The sequence below is a fragment of the Colias philodice genome, chromosome 9 (assembly GCF_061535455.1).
Source record: "Colias philodice isolate Cphi_HAF_F1 chromosome 9, ilColPhil1 Martin Lab GWU primary, whole genome shotgun sequence".
NCBI lineage: Eukaryota > Metazoa > Arthropoda > Insecta > Lepidoptera > Pieridae > Colias > Colias philodice.
In genome coordinates this window covers 9,998,226-10,014,531 of record NC_143094.1, presented here as the reverse complement: position 1 = coordinate 10,014,531, position 16,306 = coordinate 9,998,226, and the positions used below count along the sequence as shown (strand labels likewise).

Below are 16,306 nucleotides of genomic sequence, written 5' to 3'. Positions count from 1 at the left end.
TTTATTATAAACGAATGAGTATAAATTTTAAACAATTCCACAAAATACAGATTATAAAACTAAAAGATTTGTCAAACTGAGATTAACCGATTGAGATTAATAAAACCACAGCATTATAATGCTGTGTTTTATTAACAAGACTTGACTAGACTGCGTATTATTTGTATTCTCTTTGGTGCTGGTCGAAAAGAGATCCGAGTGAGAGCTTTTGTTGTTTCGAGCTTGTCTCTTTCTAATGAGGTAACAATGGCTGAACAAAATAAGGGACAAATTGCTTGAAAAGCGAGCGAATAAATTTCCGGTAAAAATTATATTGATGATACGCTATTTAATTTAATCATGGACGTATAAAAAAAGACGGACGCCATATTACGAACAAACAACGTGAAGCCACCATAGTAAGCTAGCGATCGTGTAAAGACAATAAACACGCACACACTCTCACCATAGTAAGCTAGTCGGCCGCCATTACGTCGTGAACTACCGACTGATTAACTGCGTCACTGTTTCACAAAAAATATTTAAAATGCCGCGCCGTCTTGCGTGGTTAAATGGTGTCGCAACAGTACAATTTTAAATAACAAAACACAAGGGATTAAATTCCACAGGGAAGCAAGTTATTTCTTTTATGTTTTAGTGACAAAATTATTACGGCAAAATTTATAGAAAAAAATACAGCCGCCATTGTCATCAGGACAGCTGTTGCCATGGCAACATGGCACACACACATGGATGTTTCGCCGCCATTACTAGGCTTCACTCAATGTTTAGGCGATATACCGTCCGTCTTTTTTTATACGTCCATGAATTTAATGTATGCAAAAATAAACTCAAACATAGCGTATGTATTTACTACCGTAAAAGTGTAAGCACCGTAAGTTTTAATTTTCATACAAAGCTGAATAATACAGTTTTTATCGTAATGTAGCCTTATTCCTTACGTGCAAGGGTTTCAGTCTTGAATAAAAAAATTACCGATACATATTCGTGAGATAGCATAGTGCAAAATTAAGTGTCAAACAAAATTCATGGTCACCCTGCCGTTTCTACAAACATCAATGATTGGTGGAGTTGTCAAAACGTTAGACAAGGACCATTGAGAAACCTCTCGCTCTGGCCGTTTTTGGTAAAATAAAAGCTTCCGCTAAGGAAAAAGCAACCATAGCAATGGATCATATTTTATAAAAACAAATATTTTTTGGTGCACTGTCAATAGTTAAGAGTATAATCTAGATTACATTTTATCAAAACATTTTTTTGTTGCCCTGTTTATTTAATATATCGTCTATAACTACTTTACTCTTTACCCAAAACCACAGAATGCTTAGTATGATGTACTACTAATACCCAACTTTTTTTCGTTACGTACATCGAAATTTAAAGCATTTAAAAAGAACAAAAATATATACAAAATATAATTAATAGCAAATGACACGGCCTTTTGATCAACTCTGGAGTAAATGAAACATTAAAATTGATATTTTTAGGTTTATGCATTACAAACATAAATCATGGCTTTCTATTCCGTGATATTGTTGATGACGTTTTATTTTCACTTGGAAAGGTGCAATAATTAATATAAAAATACAAAATAACAAATATTTTATTGTTAGCTTCTATAAAAATACAAATCATTACAACGCTTGTTCTCCTTCAACTGTTTCTTTTAAATTAAGTAATTCAAACTGGCCACTTCCTTTAGTTTCAGTTCTAATCATTTCATCGAGATTTCTGAAGCTACCAGGATCAATAAGGCAAATGATAGTAGCTGTCCCAGCATCCCAGTTTTCTTCTTCTACTGTTGAAGTTAATTTAACTACTTTATCTCTTACTTTACGGGCTTCCTTACCACTTAACACAATTCTTACTCTCATTTGCGCTCTCTCAAGGGGTATTTCTTTTTTTACAAGTTGAATCACATCAAGTGCTTGTTGTTTTGCACTTTTATTGACATTAACAGAAAAGTGGATGTCTTTCATAGCTTTTTCTATTATTGAAACAGGATATGGTCTCTTAGTTTCAGGATTTACACACTTATCTGCTACTGTTGTTGCAATATCTTTAAAAAGAGCATCAATTTGAGAGTGTCTTTCTTTGTCTGATACTTGTAACTCTCCTTTTTCTAATATCTCCTTACATATCTCTGTTTGATCATCTTTACCAAATATCTTGACTAGATCTTCTTTTTTAGCTACCTGGCCTTTAGAAACATTTGTAAATACCGTGTGTGTTTGTAGCACTTCATCAATATCCTTTTCTCTGAAAAATATGATATTATATACTTACTTGAAAACAATAACATTGGTGTTTCCTAAATGAAAATTTTAGAATACTTACACTTTATTGCGCCATGACACAACTTTATTCCTGTAACAAGCTATTTCAAATCGTTTCCCACCCTTTTTCAGCCTGACAATAGCCACATTTGTTAATCGTATTTGATTTGTAGGAGTAAATATTTTAGACATTTTGTAAAATGCTTCTTTTCGTAGAAAATAGAAAAACAATATTTATAGTTTCCTTAATATTTTGACATTTTCATACATCTAATCTCTATGGACAGACCATAAACTATACACCTTAAAAAAACGAAATTATTGCCATCTTCGGGGTGGTGAATGGTGATTTTATCCACGGTTGATTTTATTTTAAAATAAAATGCGAAAAAAAATTATCTACATTTTCTAATTCAATTAAATTCCATTAGTTTAAGTACAATCAAGTCTAGTTTTTTATGCATAGACTATGTTGTAATGATCGTGCGTAAAATGGAACAGTTTTTGTTTTTAGCATTATCTATGCAAGCCGTGAATATTTTTTTATCTATTCCTCTCACGACGTGTATTTCGTAAAAGTTGGCCGTCATCAGCCGTCATTTTGTGATATTTGTATATTTTGTCGGTGATTTTATGTGATTAATCGAGAAAAATGGCGAAATTAGTTGATATTTATAACAGCGATAAAGATCATGTGATTAAAAGGCGTCAACTACCTTTAACGATTTATGATAATCTAACTGTAAGTTTCCTAGTCGCGTCTGACATTACCACTAACGAAGATTATTAATATCAAAAAGATTAACTATATCGTCATGTGCTTGTTTTTAATTAGATTTTTACTAAACAAAATGAAGCATTATTATATAGGTTTATCGCGTATAATGTCTCGTAAACAGTTTTGTTCTACTTGTTGTAGCTGCCCAATTACGTCTTGAGGTTGACCTTATTTTTGTTTTATTAATTCTTTGTTTTATGTATCATCTTTGTATATTGCAGATGGTTATGGATTTAAATACAATGGGATTGATCTGTGACAACCCGCAAGTAAAAGGCCGTGAATATGAAGAATTTATGCGTAAATATAGAATTCTCACTACAGACGAGCTTAAAGCAGCATTGCGAGTCGATGCATCAGATATCTTCAATGTTTTAAATCAAAGCATTCCCTGTGTTGGCTGTAGAAGAAGGTAAACAAGAATAACTCATCCCTTTTTTTTCATACAATATTCTGAGAAGAATAAACTGAGGAGTTTCAACAGTTACAATAAAGTCTTTGTTTTTTTTTTAATAAAAATAAAAGAAAAAGTAATACAGCACAGTCACATGCTATTTATATGAGATTTTATTATTAAATAATAATTTCTAAGAAAAAAGTATAATATATGACACTAGCTGCACTCTGAGGTTTCACCCGCGTGACTTCGCTCCTGTTAGACTTAGCGTGATGATATATAGCCTTCTTCTATGAAAGGGCTATCTAACACCGAAAGAATTTTACAAATCGGACCAGTAGTTCCTAAGATTAGCATGTTCAAACAAACAAAGAAACTCTTTAGCTTTATAATATTATTATAGATTTTCGATAGTTTTATGATAATAAATGCTAGATGTTAATAGATTCCAAGATATCTTTTCATAGTTGTATTTATGTTTCATAGTAGCTCTAATATTATTTTTGATCTTTGAACTAAAGTAGCACATGTATGGCTGCCATACCTAAGAATAGTTGTAATTTCTTGAAGTCGTAAAGATTAACAAGTATTTTAATTGAATGTTAGAGAATTATAACAATTTCTCATATTTATAAATTGTTTTTTGTTTCAGCGTGGAAAGACTCTTTTACCAGTTATGTAAGTCCAGACATCCAAGTTTAGATCCAATAATCTTAACGCCTGATGAAATTATGACAATAAGGGAAGACAAAATTACACACCCCCAGTCATTAGCAACTTTACTAAATGGTCATAGGTAAGATAGCAGCTTATTCAATATATCAATCAAATTTATTTGAAGTGAAACTTCTTTATCGGGGTTGGAAAATATTTAGTGTAACATTTTTTTTGTTACACGTGACATTTTTCCGTTACGCGCCATCTTTTTCTTATCCCTACCACGCGTGATTCGACGTATTTCTGAAAAGTTGCATATAGAAAATTATTTTTTTAAAAATAAGGTCATAAAAAAGTTTCACTTCTTACTTGTTCATTTTTTTTTGTTGTATTTTTACAATCTATAGCAACTTTACAAAATGGTCATGGTCACTGGTAACATTATTTACACATACTCAGCTAATTAAAGTAAAAAAGTAAACAAATCATTCAAATTTCACATGCTAGATTGTGAAATGAAAATACCATCTATTTATTACCTTTTTTTTCAATGTTGAGGGCCAGTCTCACATCTGATATGTTCTTTCTAGCTTGTCAGTTAAAGTAAAAAATATTGTAGTAAAGTGTGTCAAATAGATATTTAGGAATATTATAAGTAAGCTGTAAAGCCAGTCTTAAACATTGTATTAATGTGAAAGCTAGAATATATTCAGTTAGAATAATATAAATGAATGTATTATTTTAATTTATAACTTTAATCTTATTTTTGTTGTTTACCCTTCAATTTAACAACAGGAAGGTCATAGTATAATTTATTAATTTTAAAACAGTATTTATTCATTGTTTTCTATCTTGTTTTTCTAAAGATAAAGTAAATGCAACAATCAGCTATCAACATAATATGACAACATCAATGTGGACTTCAGTCGCAGGGATAAAATTGTTTTTAAATGTTTTTTAAACTTTCTTGTCATTTGACCAAAGTTTCAGGCCGGTCAACCATTCATTATACATAACTTCATGCTTAAAATAGACCATAATTTAATTTATTTGCAAGCAATTTTAAGTAGCCTATGTTCTTTCTCAGGGTCTAAAGATTATCTGTGCCAAATTTCATCAAAATCGGTCCATTAGTTTATGCGTGAAAACCATACATACATACATACAAACCTTTCCTCTTTACTTAGACTAGCTTACCGCCCGCTTTGTTCAAAACCTAATAAATTACATACTAAAACCATCCTCTTGAATCACTCTATCTATAAAAAAACCGCATTAAAATCCGTTGCGTAGTTTAAAAGATTTAAGCATACAAAGGGACAGAGAAAGCGACTTTGTTTTATACTATGTAGTGATTCTTTAAGTTTACAAGAAACATTTATTCCAGCACGGGAATAGAATGTCTAATTCTAAGTCAGCCAAGGTGGAAGAAGTCACAAAGGTGCACGCTGCACTCTCTAGAAGCTGGCAGTGCGAGGGGTTGGGGTGCTACGTCGACCACGTGCGCGTGGGGTTGGGGTGCGTGGGGGTGGGGCGGACGGGCCGCGTGGAGAGCCGCCTGGGACGCGATGCGGACGTCCGCGAGGGAACACGTCACGCTCGTACACTTTAACACCCTGCATGATACGCTACACAACTATCTGAGAAAACACCGATTCTGCGCAGATTGTAAAACTAAGGTAATTTTTATTTATATGTTTACTAGCTTTACGCTCGCGGCTTCGCCCGCGTTTTCAAAGAAAAACCCATTGCCGTAGGATTACCGGGATAAAACCTATCCTATGTCCTTTCTCGGGTATCAAAATATCTCTATACCAAATTTCATGCAAATTGGTTCAGTAGTTAAGTCGTGATTGAGTAACAGACAGACAGACAAATTTACTTTCGCATTTATAATAGTAGTATGCATTGAGTACTAGCTTTCCGACAGCAGGTAAGCCCGCATAGTCAAAGGTAGACCTGCATAGTTCGCATTCACATGGAATACAGTAGTATAGATATACATAAGTATGTATCTTTTAAGGTACTGTTGCTATGTTTTTGTAAAAATAAAATTAAATTTAATGGCAACACTTGGATGTAGTTGAATTCATTAATGGTGATGAATGTTTATCATCATTCATCATACATGCCACTGACTCTGCAAATAATATGTATAAAAAATGATTTCTAACTTTATATGTACTACTAAAATGTATCACCATAATTTATCACTGATAATGTGAGATAAGTGATAAGGTGTGAAATTTTATTTAGCAACGCTACAAAAGTTAGATTTGTTGTTCAATTGCTTTATCTTTTAAATTGCAGTTTAGACTTTAGAGGCGTTTCTTATCAAATATATTGAAAAAAAAAAACAAGTATTGAAAGAAATATATAAGTGTGCTTGCACTTCAATCAAGATAAATACTTGCAAAATCACAATATCAAAAGTCAAAACATTCATTTCTCTTACCAAATTAAAAATTGATACATTACACCTTTATATAATTGATTTATTAATAGTAATGTGAATGATTATGTTTTCCATTTAGAAGGATGAATACATCTAGAGCCTAAAGGAGAAAAAAAAATGAACTTACTGTAGGAACAAGTAAATCATAAAAAATTGTTGCCAAATTTTGATATTGCCACTTTTTGAATATGTAATTTTCATTTGCATCACACATGTTAGAATATTTCCTGATAAGCTTCGGCAGTTAAGTCGGTTGTAAATGTAGGAGCGAATCTATTAAATTTATATTTTGACGTGATAACGTTTTTAAAATCGTTTTAGTCGGGTGACATGTTCAGAAACTTGTGTCACACCAAAACCTCACGAGCGCGATCGCAGGTATAACGAGAGAGAGACGGTCCGATCTCCCGTCTCATCTCGAGCGCTGCCAGCAATAAGACGTTATCACGTAAGCATCTCGATCGTAAACCTATTTTACAAACAACCAATTTTTTTATTACAGGTTCTCAGGGCATATCAATTATTGGTAGAAGAGAAGGAGCCACAAAAAGAGAAAGGTTACGTCGGAGCCCTGTACGGGGGGATCAAGAGATGTCTACTGGACAAGCATTTACACCTTCAAGCGAAAACGGATTATATCGCGCATCTTATAGCGAGAGCAGAACCGGAACTGCTGGGGAACCATCGCGAGAGACACGCAAAGACTTTGGAGATCGCGCAAGAGGAGGTAAATATTGCCTTTTTAGATTTTAGTAAATTAAGATTTATAATGTGTTAGTTTGTGAATTAATGTTCATGAAGATGTAGTTGTTGATGTTATAGCATTTATCATTCCCACAAATTTCAGGCCTAGGCCTAGAATAATTATGTCTGATGACAATTAGGGCAAAATAGATTAAATATATTAATAACTTATAAACGAATATACATTATACAGGTGCTGATTTGTCTCGGCATATGCATATACGAGCGGCTGCAACGCATTTCACTAAGATTAAGGGAGGAAGAAGGAACATGTCAGACCTTAGCTGCGGTGGGAGTTGAGGCGCTTTACCGCAAGTTCGAAACAGCCGTGGAGATGAAAAGTGGAGTCTCGAAACTACAATTGTTGTACGATGAGATAACTCAAGAGGAATTGACCAAACAACAGCGGAAAGAGCAGAAGAAACTAAAACGGCGCAAGAAGAAGGAGAGGCAAGCTATCGAAAATAAGTGCAAAGTGGGTATAATGTTTGGATTACTTAATACTAGTATTTTCTGATGATTGATTTTACGCGAGTATTATACATTACTTACTTACTTAATACTGCAGTAAAAGCAATTTAAACGGTATATAAACAAGTCTGTTGCTATACTGAAATTAAGTTTGTTTCTAAATTTATTTCTGTCCCGATAATTATAATGTTGTTTTTGTGTTTTTGTTAACTGTAATTTTGTAAAATTTTAATAATCTTTTAATTATTTCTAAATAGGAGGTAGATTCAGAAGAACCAGAAGAAAAATGCGAATGCGATGAATGTTTACAAGAAGCGAGAGACACGCCAACCGATTTATTATCACCGCAAACTTATAATTTATGTTACGAAGCAATGCAAACTAACGCAGACGGTTGTCATTCGTGCCAAGATGATTACACGGACGGTTCGCCAAAGAAAACGAACGAGAAACACGCTAAGAATGGGAACCTTTCACTGAATGAAAACTCACATGATTGTGGCTATTCGTCTGGTAATAACGGTGGTTGTTGTGAGACAATGTCTGGATCGTCCTCGCTCATGAGTTCGCCCGAAGGCTCGGAAGTAGCCTGCTCTGAAGGATTCTGCAATCACGAGAGAGGCGACTGTCTAGATATATCCAAGAGCGATAAGTTTTCCTGTACTGGCTTCACACTTTCTTTACAAGAAATGCTGGTATGTTGGACATTCTAATTGTTTCAGTTCTGACTAGGTTTTTCAATAGTGACTGAGTGTCTTTATGATAATAATTTATATTTAAGTAAATTTTTAGTTTAAATTAAATATATTATGTTGAATTTTTTCTCTATAGCAAAAAATTTACATTTTGCCAACTTCCATATGATTGTTACGTAAGGCTACTTAAAAAATTGAAGAAAATAATTTGACCACAATTTTATTTTCAGGACACATGTTCATCTGACGAAGAACAGGACACCAGCTATATTCCATTAGAAGAAGTATTGGAATTCAAATCACGGAGGAACATAACGGAAAAAAGGCAGGAATTGAGGCAAAATTTACGTCAGAAATTTGCTCAGCTATGTGTAAACACGCCTCAGATGCAGAAAGGGTTTGAAAAACAAGACAAGCAAGCAGATTAATGCAATAAATACAGTGACATTCAAACTGCACTATTAAATTACCTTTTATCTTTCACATCGGAATTAATGTTTAATTTTGCGGCTACCTAGATTCTTGTTTTGTAAAATTTTATGGTAGTAATTACAATAGCTATGGCTAAACATGAGAATTACATTTAAGTAACAGCAATAATAGTACATTTTTCCTATCATACATAACTCCATGTTGCATTAATTGGTTTATATACTTAAACATAAACCACAAATGTTCATGTTCCTTATGTAAGATTCGAAATTTTATAAAATGTTGAATTTGAATGTCCATAAGTCAAAGGTGCTTGTAGAATGACTTAAATGCGGTCTTATATACATATATCACTGAGATGGTAGTGTATAGGAATAAGGAAAGTGCATGTTTGAATGAGTTCAACTGTTTTATGATATTATTCACAACTCGACTGGATAGAACCCAGCATTTATCAAATATTTACTATTTAAAATATTAGAGCTTTGTAATGAAATATAGTAGCCTTTTTTGATCAAATTATATTATTTTCATTGCTTTACTTACATGGTAAAGAATGGATTAATTTCAGGTATTTAAGAGAAGCTTATATAGCATGATGTTGAGTCATTGGCTGTTTTGCCTTTGTTATGAAATCAGGAAAAAACATTTGTAACTCAGTTTTAAATATACTATAATTAAATAATGTTTAATGTTTTATTCTTACAATCCTAATTCACATTAGATATACACAATGTAGCATTGGTTCCGCCAAAGCCAAAAGAATTTTTCAGGGCAACTCTTTTTTCACTATTCCATGTTTTTGAAGTATTAGCAACATAATTTAAGTCGTCAATGGGATTTTCCAAATTTATAGTGGGAGGCATAACACTATGATAGCAAGACAAAACTGTGAAAAGAGCTTCTAAATTTCCAGCAGCACCCAGCAAATGACCATGTGCTCCTTTTGTTGATGATATGCAAACATTTGAGGCATGATCTTTAAATAGAGTTTTAATAGCAGTAGATTCTATATTGTCCCCTACAGGTGTGGAGGTGGCGTGGGCATTTATGTATGATACTTGTTCTTTTTCAATATTTGCATCTTTTAAAGCTCTAGTCATGGAGAGTATAGCACCGCTGCCATCTTCTCTTGGTGTTGTTATGTGCGAGGCATCACCTGAGAGTCCATAACCTAAAACTTCAGCATACATTTTAGCATTCCGTCTTAATGCATGTTCATACTCTTCTAATATTAAAACAGCTGCTCCTTCCCCCATCACAAAGCCATCTCTATCCTTGTCAAATGGTCTTGAAGCTTTATTGGGTTCTTCATTAAATGATGTGCTTAATGCTCTTAAACGACAAAACCCTGCTATAGCCAAAGGACTTATGCATGACTCTGCTCCTCCACAAACCATTACATCTATATCTCCGTTTCTAATAAATCTAAAAGCATCGCCAATAGAGTGCGCCCCAGTTGCGCATGCAGTTGATACTGCATGGTTTGGTCCCCTTAAACCATACTTTATACTGACATGACCTGCAGCCATATTTGGTAATATTCTAGGAACAAAAAATGGGCTAACTTTATTATAACCTAGCTGTAGAGCATTATTAGTATCACATACATCTTTCAGATCAATCATTCCCATTCCAAGTGCAACACCAGTATTTTCTCTGTCTTGTTCAGATTGGGGCAACCACTTTGCATCTGATAATGCTTCCGCACAAGCAACAAGAGCTAAACAAGTCGCGGGAGCCATGGATTTTAAATTCGCTTTAGACAAGGCTTTTTCTAAAATATCTCCCTCTTTGGGAACTACACCAGCAACCCTACAGGGCAATTTGTTATATTCATCACCCAAAGAAACTATCCCTGAATGACCTTTTAGTAAATTTTGCCATGCTACTTCCTTGTTTGAACCCAAAGGGGAGACGACTCCTAATCCTGTGACCACTACTCTTCTCCTTGATGATTGGGACGAATAGAATCTTATTAACTGGCATGATCTCATGTTTATATTTTTTATATAACCATTTAATTATAAAGAATGAGTTTCCTTACATAAAACTTATATCAAGAAGGATATAACCAAAAATGTATCTGTTGAATTATGAGCTGTTCGATCTACAGCACAGATTAAGATCTACAGTAATATTGACATTGTTTTTATTATGAATATGAATTGACATTTAAGATTTTTAATTTCTGAAAACTAATCAAAGGTTGCTAGGAAGGAAATGCTCAGAAAGTTAACGTATATTTTCAAGTATTTTACATACACATACAATTACAATCACAATAAAAATTCTACTATAATTCTAATTTTAATCTGATATTAGTTTTAGTATTATAATAATTGTGATAGCAATCAAAGATTTTTAATTTTAGGTCTCTATCAGAAGACTTATGACAAAAGTTCAGAAATTGCCGGCCTGTGAATGTACCATCTTTAAATGACAGTACCTGCACCAAAAATCATAGGTACTCTGTGTAAAAATCCAAATATGATCGCTGTCAATTGTCAAAATATGTCAAAATACAACCACTTATAAAAAAACAAACGGTCGATGCTTGTTTGTGGTAGTGAAAGCACGTGTTATTGAAAAATTTTTCATTATAGTTTTCTATTTGGTGTATATTTCATTCAAGCTACGATTTTTTTTGTTTTTATTGGTGGTGGTTGTATTGTATAGTGTTTAGTGGTAAGTATACTAATCTAAGTATGGATATCCCTCCGGATCCGCCGGATCCTCCTGATCCTAACGATCCCTCCCAAAATGTACAGACTCGCCTTCCTCACAAAAGGCATTTGGACGATGATATTTCAAACGTCTCAAAACTAAAAAAAACTTCTGTGGAGATTAATCCTATAGCGGCATCTATCCAGACAGTTTATACTCACCCTATGCTATCTGAAGGTGAAAGAAGGTATTCGGAAGCAGACACTGGCCCATTCCTTGTCCACTTATGTAAAAATGAAACTGATCTTGCTTCTGGTTCAACTTTGAGATCTGTAAAGGTAGGCCAACTTTTAGTTACTAATGGTATTAATAATATTAAACGTGATGGCATTAAAAAGATAGGTAGGAATCGAGTCTCTGTTGAATTCTCTAATGCTGATGACGCCAACAAGTTTTGTCATAATCCAATATTGAGTAATAACAATCTTACTGCATCCATCCCTACCTATAATTTTTCTCGCATGGGAATAGTTAGAGGAGTTCCTACTGACATTTCCATGCAAGAATGTGTAGAAGCTCTAGAGATCCCCCAAGGCTTCGGAATGGTGTTAAAGGCCCGTAGACTCAACCGAAAACGAAAAACTGATGAAACTACTGAGTGGATTCCGACGACTACTGTTGTCCTAACTTTACAAGGACAAAAATTACCCGATAGAGTCTACCTATATAAATCCTCCTTAATTATCGAGAAATACCAACTTCCAACTATACAATGCCGGAAGTGCTGCAGGTTTGGGCATATCAAATCCCAGTGCCGATCAAAACCTCGCTGCTTCCGGTGTGCAAAGGACCATGATGGCATTGATTGCAATGTTTCTGAGTCTGCCGCTTCATGCATCAGTTGTTCAGGTTCCCATCTTGCTACGGACCCAGTGTGTCCTGAACACTCAAGACAAAAAAATATAAAACATATTATGTCTGAGGAAAACATTTCTTACTCCGAAGCTTCCCTACGTTTCCCCATGTCCCGCAAATCCTTTGCTGATGCAACCCGTCAAACCCCTTCTTCTTCAATTACATACTCTTCACAAAATCCGCCCTCTTCCCCTACCTCGTCCTCTTATAAGAAAACCGTTTTCTATATGCCTCGTCCTAGAGCTCCTCTTGGAAAAGGCTATGATAAAGCAACCCATAATAACATTGTTCGAGATCCCCAACTAGAACCGCAAAACGGGTGTGCCTTATCAGGCACTTCCCCTATTACCAGATCTCAAAGAGAGAGCAACGTCCTCATCTCCTGCCTGACATTTTTCTATGACATCATTAAAACATGTAGTGATGTCGACTTACCGCACAACGTGAAAGAAATGTTATTCAGAATTCTTGACACTATCAGATTAAATAATGGCTCCGAAGAGCCTGATACAATGGAATGCTAGAAGCGTTCGACCAAAGAAACATTCAATCATCAGCCTTATTAACGAATACGACCCTGTGATATTTGCCATATCTGAGTCGTGGTTAGTTCCTCAGACTCGTTTTACCATCCCTAATTATGTGTGCTTACGCAATGACAGAGCCGACGGTTATGCCGGTGCTGCTCTGATTATTAAAAGATGTATCCCCTTCTCCCAAATCCCTATTCCCAATCATAGTGAGGATATCAATGCTGTTGCAGCAAAAGTTTTTGATTTTACTGTTTTATCTATATATATCTCGAAACCTTGTTCCTCTTTAATTCCTGATTTGTACTATATATTGTCCTCTCTCCCCGGTCCTATTTTAATTTTGGGGGATTTTAATGCCCATCACACCTCATGGGGCTCCCATAAGTCCGACCTATTTGCTGTATCTCTATTAGAACTGTTTGATGATCTCAACTTATGCATTTTAAACAATGGCTCCCCTACTCATATTGTTTTACCTAATCAAAATCCTAAAAGTGTTGTTGATTTGTCCTTGTCTTCCCCCTCCTTATCTCTGTCCTGTAATTGGTCCACTCTCCCTGATTCCCATGGGAGTGATCATTTTCCTATCCTCCTCTCCTTTGACCATAACATCCCCGAAGCCCAATATGTTCCGTCTCTAAAATTCCACCTGTCTAAAGCTAATTGGTCTAATTATTCATACTCTTTAGAAACTAAAATTAATCTTTTTCCCCCTATTTCATTTAATAATGTATTGCTTGTTTATTCCCAGTTTGAATCCTCCATCCTTTCATCTGCCAATGCTAATATCCCTCAGAAAAAACCATCTCATTATAAACCCTCTACTCCTTGGTGGGATCAGGAATGTACAGATATTGTTCGCCAAAGATCTGATGCGGAAAAACTATACATTTCTAGTATGACACCAGAAAATTTCCTAAACTTTAAAAAGATTTCAGCTAATGCGAAAAAAACTCTTAACTCCAAAAAGCGTTCTGGATGGCTAAATTTTTGTGAATCCCTCTCTCCTAAAACCCCTCCTTCTCTAGTCTGGAAACAAATTAAAAGGTTTAGAAAGTCATATTCCCCAATTTCCTTAACCTCTAACAATACCTCCCTTTGGTTAGATGAGTTTATAAATAAATTAGCTCCTACCACCGTCCCTGCCTCTGACCTATTTCCCTCCTCACCCTCCTTTCTCCCTCCCACAAATAACCTAGACTCGCCTTTTTCCATGGATGAACTCTTATGTGCCCTTGATGGACTCAAAGATTCATCTCCTGGTATTGATGAAATTCCCTACTCATTTTTAGTCCAATCAACAGAAAAGACTAAGGTATTATTTCTTGATTTAGTAAATTATTTCCTTTCCACCGGCTTCATTCCTCCATCCTGGAAAACCCAAATTGTAATCCCTATCCTTAAACCAAACAAGAACCCATCAGATCCTAACAGCTATCGCCCAATTGCCCTGTCCTCCACTTTATGTAAAATAACGGAAATTTTATTAAAAAACCGGCTAGAATGGTTTGTTGAAAATAACAATATCCTGGCTAAATCTCAATTTGGGTTCCGCAAGGGATTTAGCACTTTAGATAGTATTGCCGTCCTCACTACTGATATCCAAATTTCCTTTAAAAAAAAGCAGTTCCTTGCTGGAGTCTTTCTAGATATTGAAGGTGCTTATGACAATGTTATTCTTCCAATACTCAGGCAAAAATTGCATCAGCTGAGTATCCCCGAGAGGTTAACAAGGTTCATTTGCAATCTTCTTATGTGCAGATCAATCCAAGTAAGAGTTGATGGATCTTTAAGCTCTCCGAGATCCATTTGGAAAGGTCTCCCGCAAGGATCTGTGTTAAGCCCCCTTTTATATAGCCTGTACACCTATGATTTGGAGTCATCAGTAAATAGTTTTTGCAACATCCTACAATATGCCGACGATATTGCGTTATACTGCAGTTCATCCTCTATATCTGAAATAGAATGTAATTTAAATAGTGCGCTCTACTACCTACATGAGTGGTTACACCCACATGGCCTATCTTTATCCGTCTCAAAAAGCTCTTGTGTAATTTTCACCCGCAAAAGATTAGTTCCTCCTTTAAACCTTTTTTATAATAATGATCCCTTCCCTTTTCATGATAATGTAAAATTTTTAGGAGTATATTTAGATTCCAGAATGACTGGATTAGTCCATTCAAATTACATTGCTAAGAAATGTGAGAAAGGCGTTAACGTTTTGCGTGCGTTGTCTGGAGTTAGCTGGGGCGCGCACCCTTTCTCTCAGAAGCTCCTGTATAATGCTGTGGTCCGTAGCCACTTTGATTATGCTTCATTTTTATTGGAACCATGTAATAAGGCCGGCAATCAAGTTTGGGACAGAATCCAATCTAAATGCTTAAGGATTATTCTAGGTGCTATGAGATCCACAGCAATTAACGCCTTACAAATAGAATCCGGTGACCCCCCTCTTCATTTTAGGAAACAGTACTTGTGTGATAGATTTATTTGGAAACTTTTTCAAAATTCTTCCCATCCTCTCCTTGCTAGATTACAAATTTTACATGGTTTAGTTGACAATAACTCAGCGTTCCCCCTCTTAAAATCCTACTCATTTATTTTAGCATTACCCTATACTTTGTATAAATCCCCCTCCAATCCTATCTTTTGCTCTCCTTTTGAATCCCTTCTTTTTCGCCCAAATATTGAATTTTTTAAAATTTCAAAACAATCCCCCGACGCCAATCATAAATTCAACAGCATTTTAGCTGAAAATTGGAATGGATGGACTCCAATTTTCACTGATGCTTCAAAAACCTCTGATATTGAAAACGTGGGTATAGCTGTCTGGATGCCAAAATTTGCCATTATGTTGTGTCGTAAATGCCCTCCAGTAACATCTACCTTTGTGGGCGAGGCTTTAGCTCTGTTAGAAGCGGTACTCTACGTCCTATCTCATAAGCTGACTAAATCGATTATTTTCACAGACTCCAAAAGTTGTTTACAGGCATTGACTTCTAATCAATTTCGTTCAAAGGTGAAATATCCGGTAATTATTAAATTAAAAGAAGTCCTGTTAGAATGCAAAGTAAATGATATTGATGTTACCTTGGCTTGGATTCCTGGACACAGTGGTATCACAGGTAATGAGTCCGCCGACCTGTGTGCTAAAGCAGCCATTAATATATCATCAGAGACTCATGAACTTACATACTCACATGACATTGTTGCACTTGCGCGCCCTAGACTTTTTGAAACATGGAAGGATTTTTGGTCTATGTCAAGTAGAAGTAAGGGCAAATTC

The 16,306-nt window shown here is 35.0% G+C and overlaps 4 protein-coding genes across 4 annotated transcripts; 2 read left to right on the top strand and 2 right to left on the bottom strand.

Moving 5' to 3' along the window:
• Positions 1–1,585: 1,585 nt before the first annotated feature.
• On the bottom strand, positions 1,586–2,542 carry Sbds (SBDS ribosome maturation factor). The gene is made up of 2 exons (XM_089698745.1): positions 2,338–2,542; positions 1,586–2,259 (listed from the first exon to the last, which is right to left on the bottom strand). Exons 1-2 carry the CDS (start codon positions 2,466–2,468, stop codon positions 1,635–1,637), a joined length of 756 nt encoding a protein of 251 aa, XP_089554871.1. The 5' UTR covers positions 2,469–2,542; the 3' UTR covers positions 1,586–1,634.
• Positions 2,543–2,826: 284 nt separating this feature from the next.
• Positions 2,827–9,591, top strand: LOC149486072 (gametogenetin-binding protein 2-like). Its single transcript, XM_089699380.1, has 8 exons — positions 2,827–3,018; positions 3,276–3,466; positions 4,104–4,247; positions 5,496–5,787; positions 7,066–7,290; positions 7,501–7,782; positions 8,036–8,473; positions 8,704–9,591. The coding sequence occupies exons 1-8, from the start codon at positions 2,929–2,931 to the stop codon at positions 8,899–8,901; spliced, it is 1,860 nt and encodes a 619-aa protein (XP_089555506.1). The 5' UTR covers positions 2,827–2,928; the 3' UTR covers positions 8,902–9,591.
• Positions 9,592–9,615: 24 nt separating this feature from the next.
• Positions 9,616–11,015, bottom strand: LOC149486071 (3-oxoacyl-[acyl-carrier-protein] synthase, mitochondrial). The gene has a single exon (XM_089699381.1). The coding sequence runs from the start codon at positions 10,900–10,902 to the stop codon at positions 9,616–9,618; it is 1,287 nt and encodes a 428-aa protein (XP_089555507.1). The 5' UTR covers positions 10,903–11,015.
• Positions 11,016–11,590: 575 nt separating this feature from the next.
• Positions 11,591–15,990, top strand: LOC149486070 (uncharacterized). Its single transcript, XM_089699377.1, has one exon. It carries the CDS (start codon positions 11,614–11,616, stop codon positions 13,009–13,011), a length of 1,398 nt encoding a protein of 465 aa, XP_089555503.1. The 5' UTR covers positions 11,591–11,613; the 3' UTR covers positions 13,012–15,990.
• Positions 15,991–16,306: the final 316 nt, after the last annotated feature.

Coding starts and splice junctions, on each gene's coding strand:
- Sbds (XM_089698745.1), bottom strand. CDS start 2,468: ATGTCTAAAATATTTACTCCTACAAATCAAATACGATTAACAAATGTG. Junction 2,260..2,337: donor GTGTCATGGCGCAATAAAGT/GTAAGTATTCTA, acceptor CATATTTTTCAG/AGAAAAGGATATTGATGAAG.
- LOC149486072 (XM_089699380.1), top strand. CDS start 2,929: ATGGCGAAATTAGTTGATATTTATAACAGCGATAAAGATCATGTGATT. Junction 3,019..3,275: donor CGATTTATGATAATCTAACT/GTAAGTTTCCTA, acceptor TGTATATTGCAG/ATGGTTATGGATTTAAATAC. Junction 4,248..5,495: donor ACTTTACTAAATGGTCATAG/GTAAGATAGCAG, acceptor CATTTATTCCAG/CACGGGAATAGAATGTCTAA.
- LOC149486071 (XM_089699381.1), bottom strand. CDS start 10,902: ATGAGATCATGCCAGTTAATAAGATTCTATTCGTCCCAATCATCAAGG.
- LOC149486070 (XM_089699377.1), top strand. CDS start 11,614: ATGGATATCCCTCCGGATCCGCCGGATCCTCCTGATCCTAACGATCCC.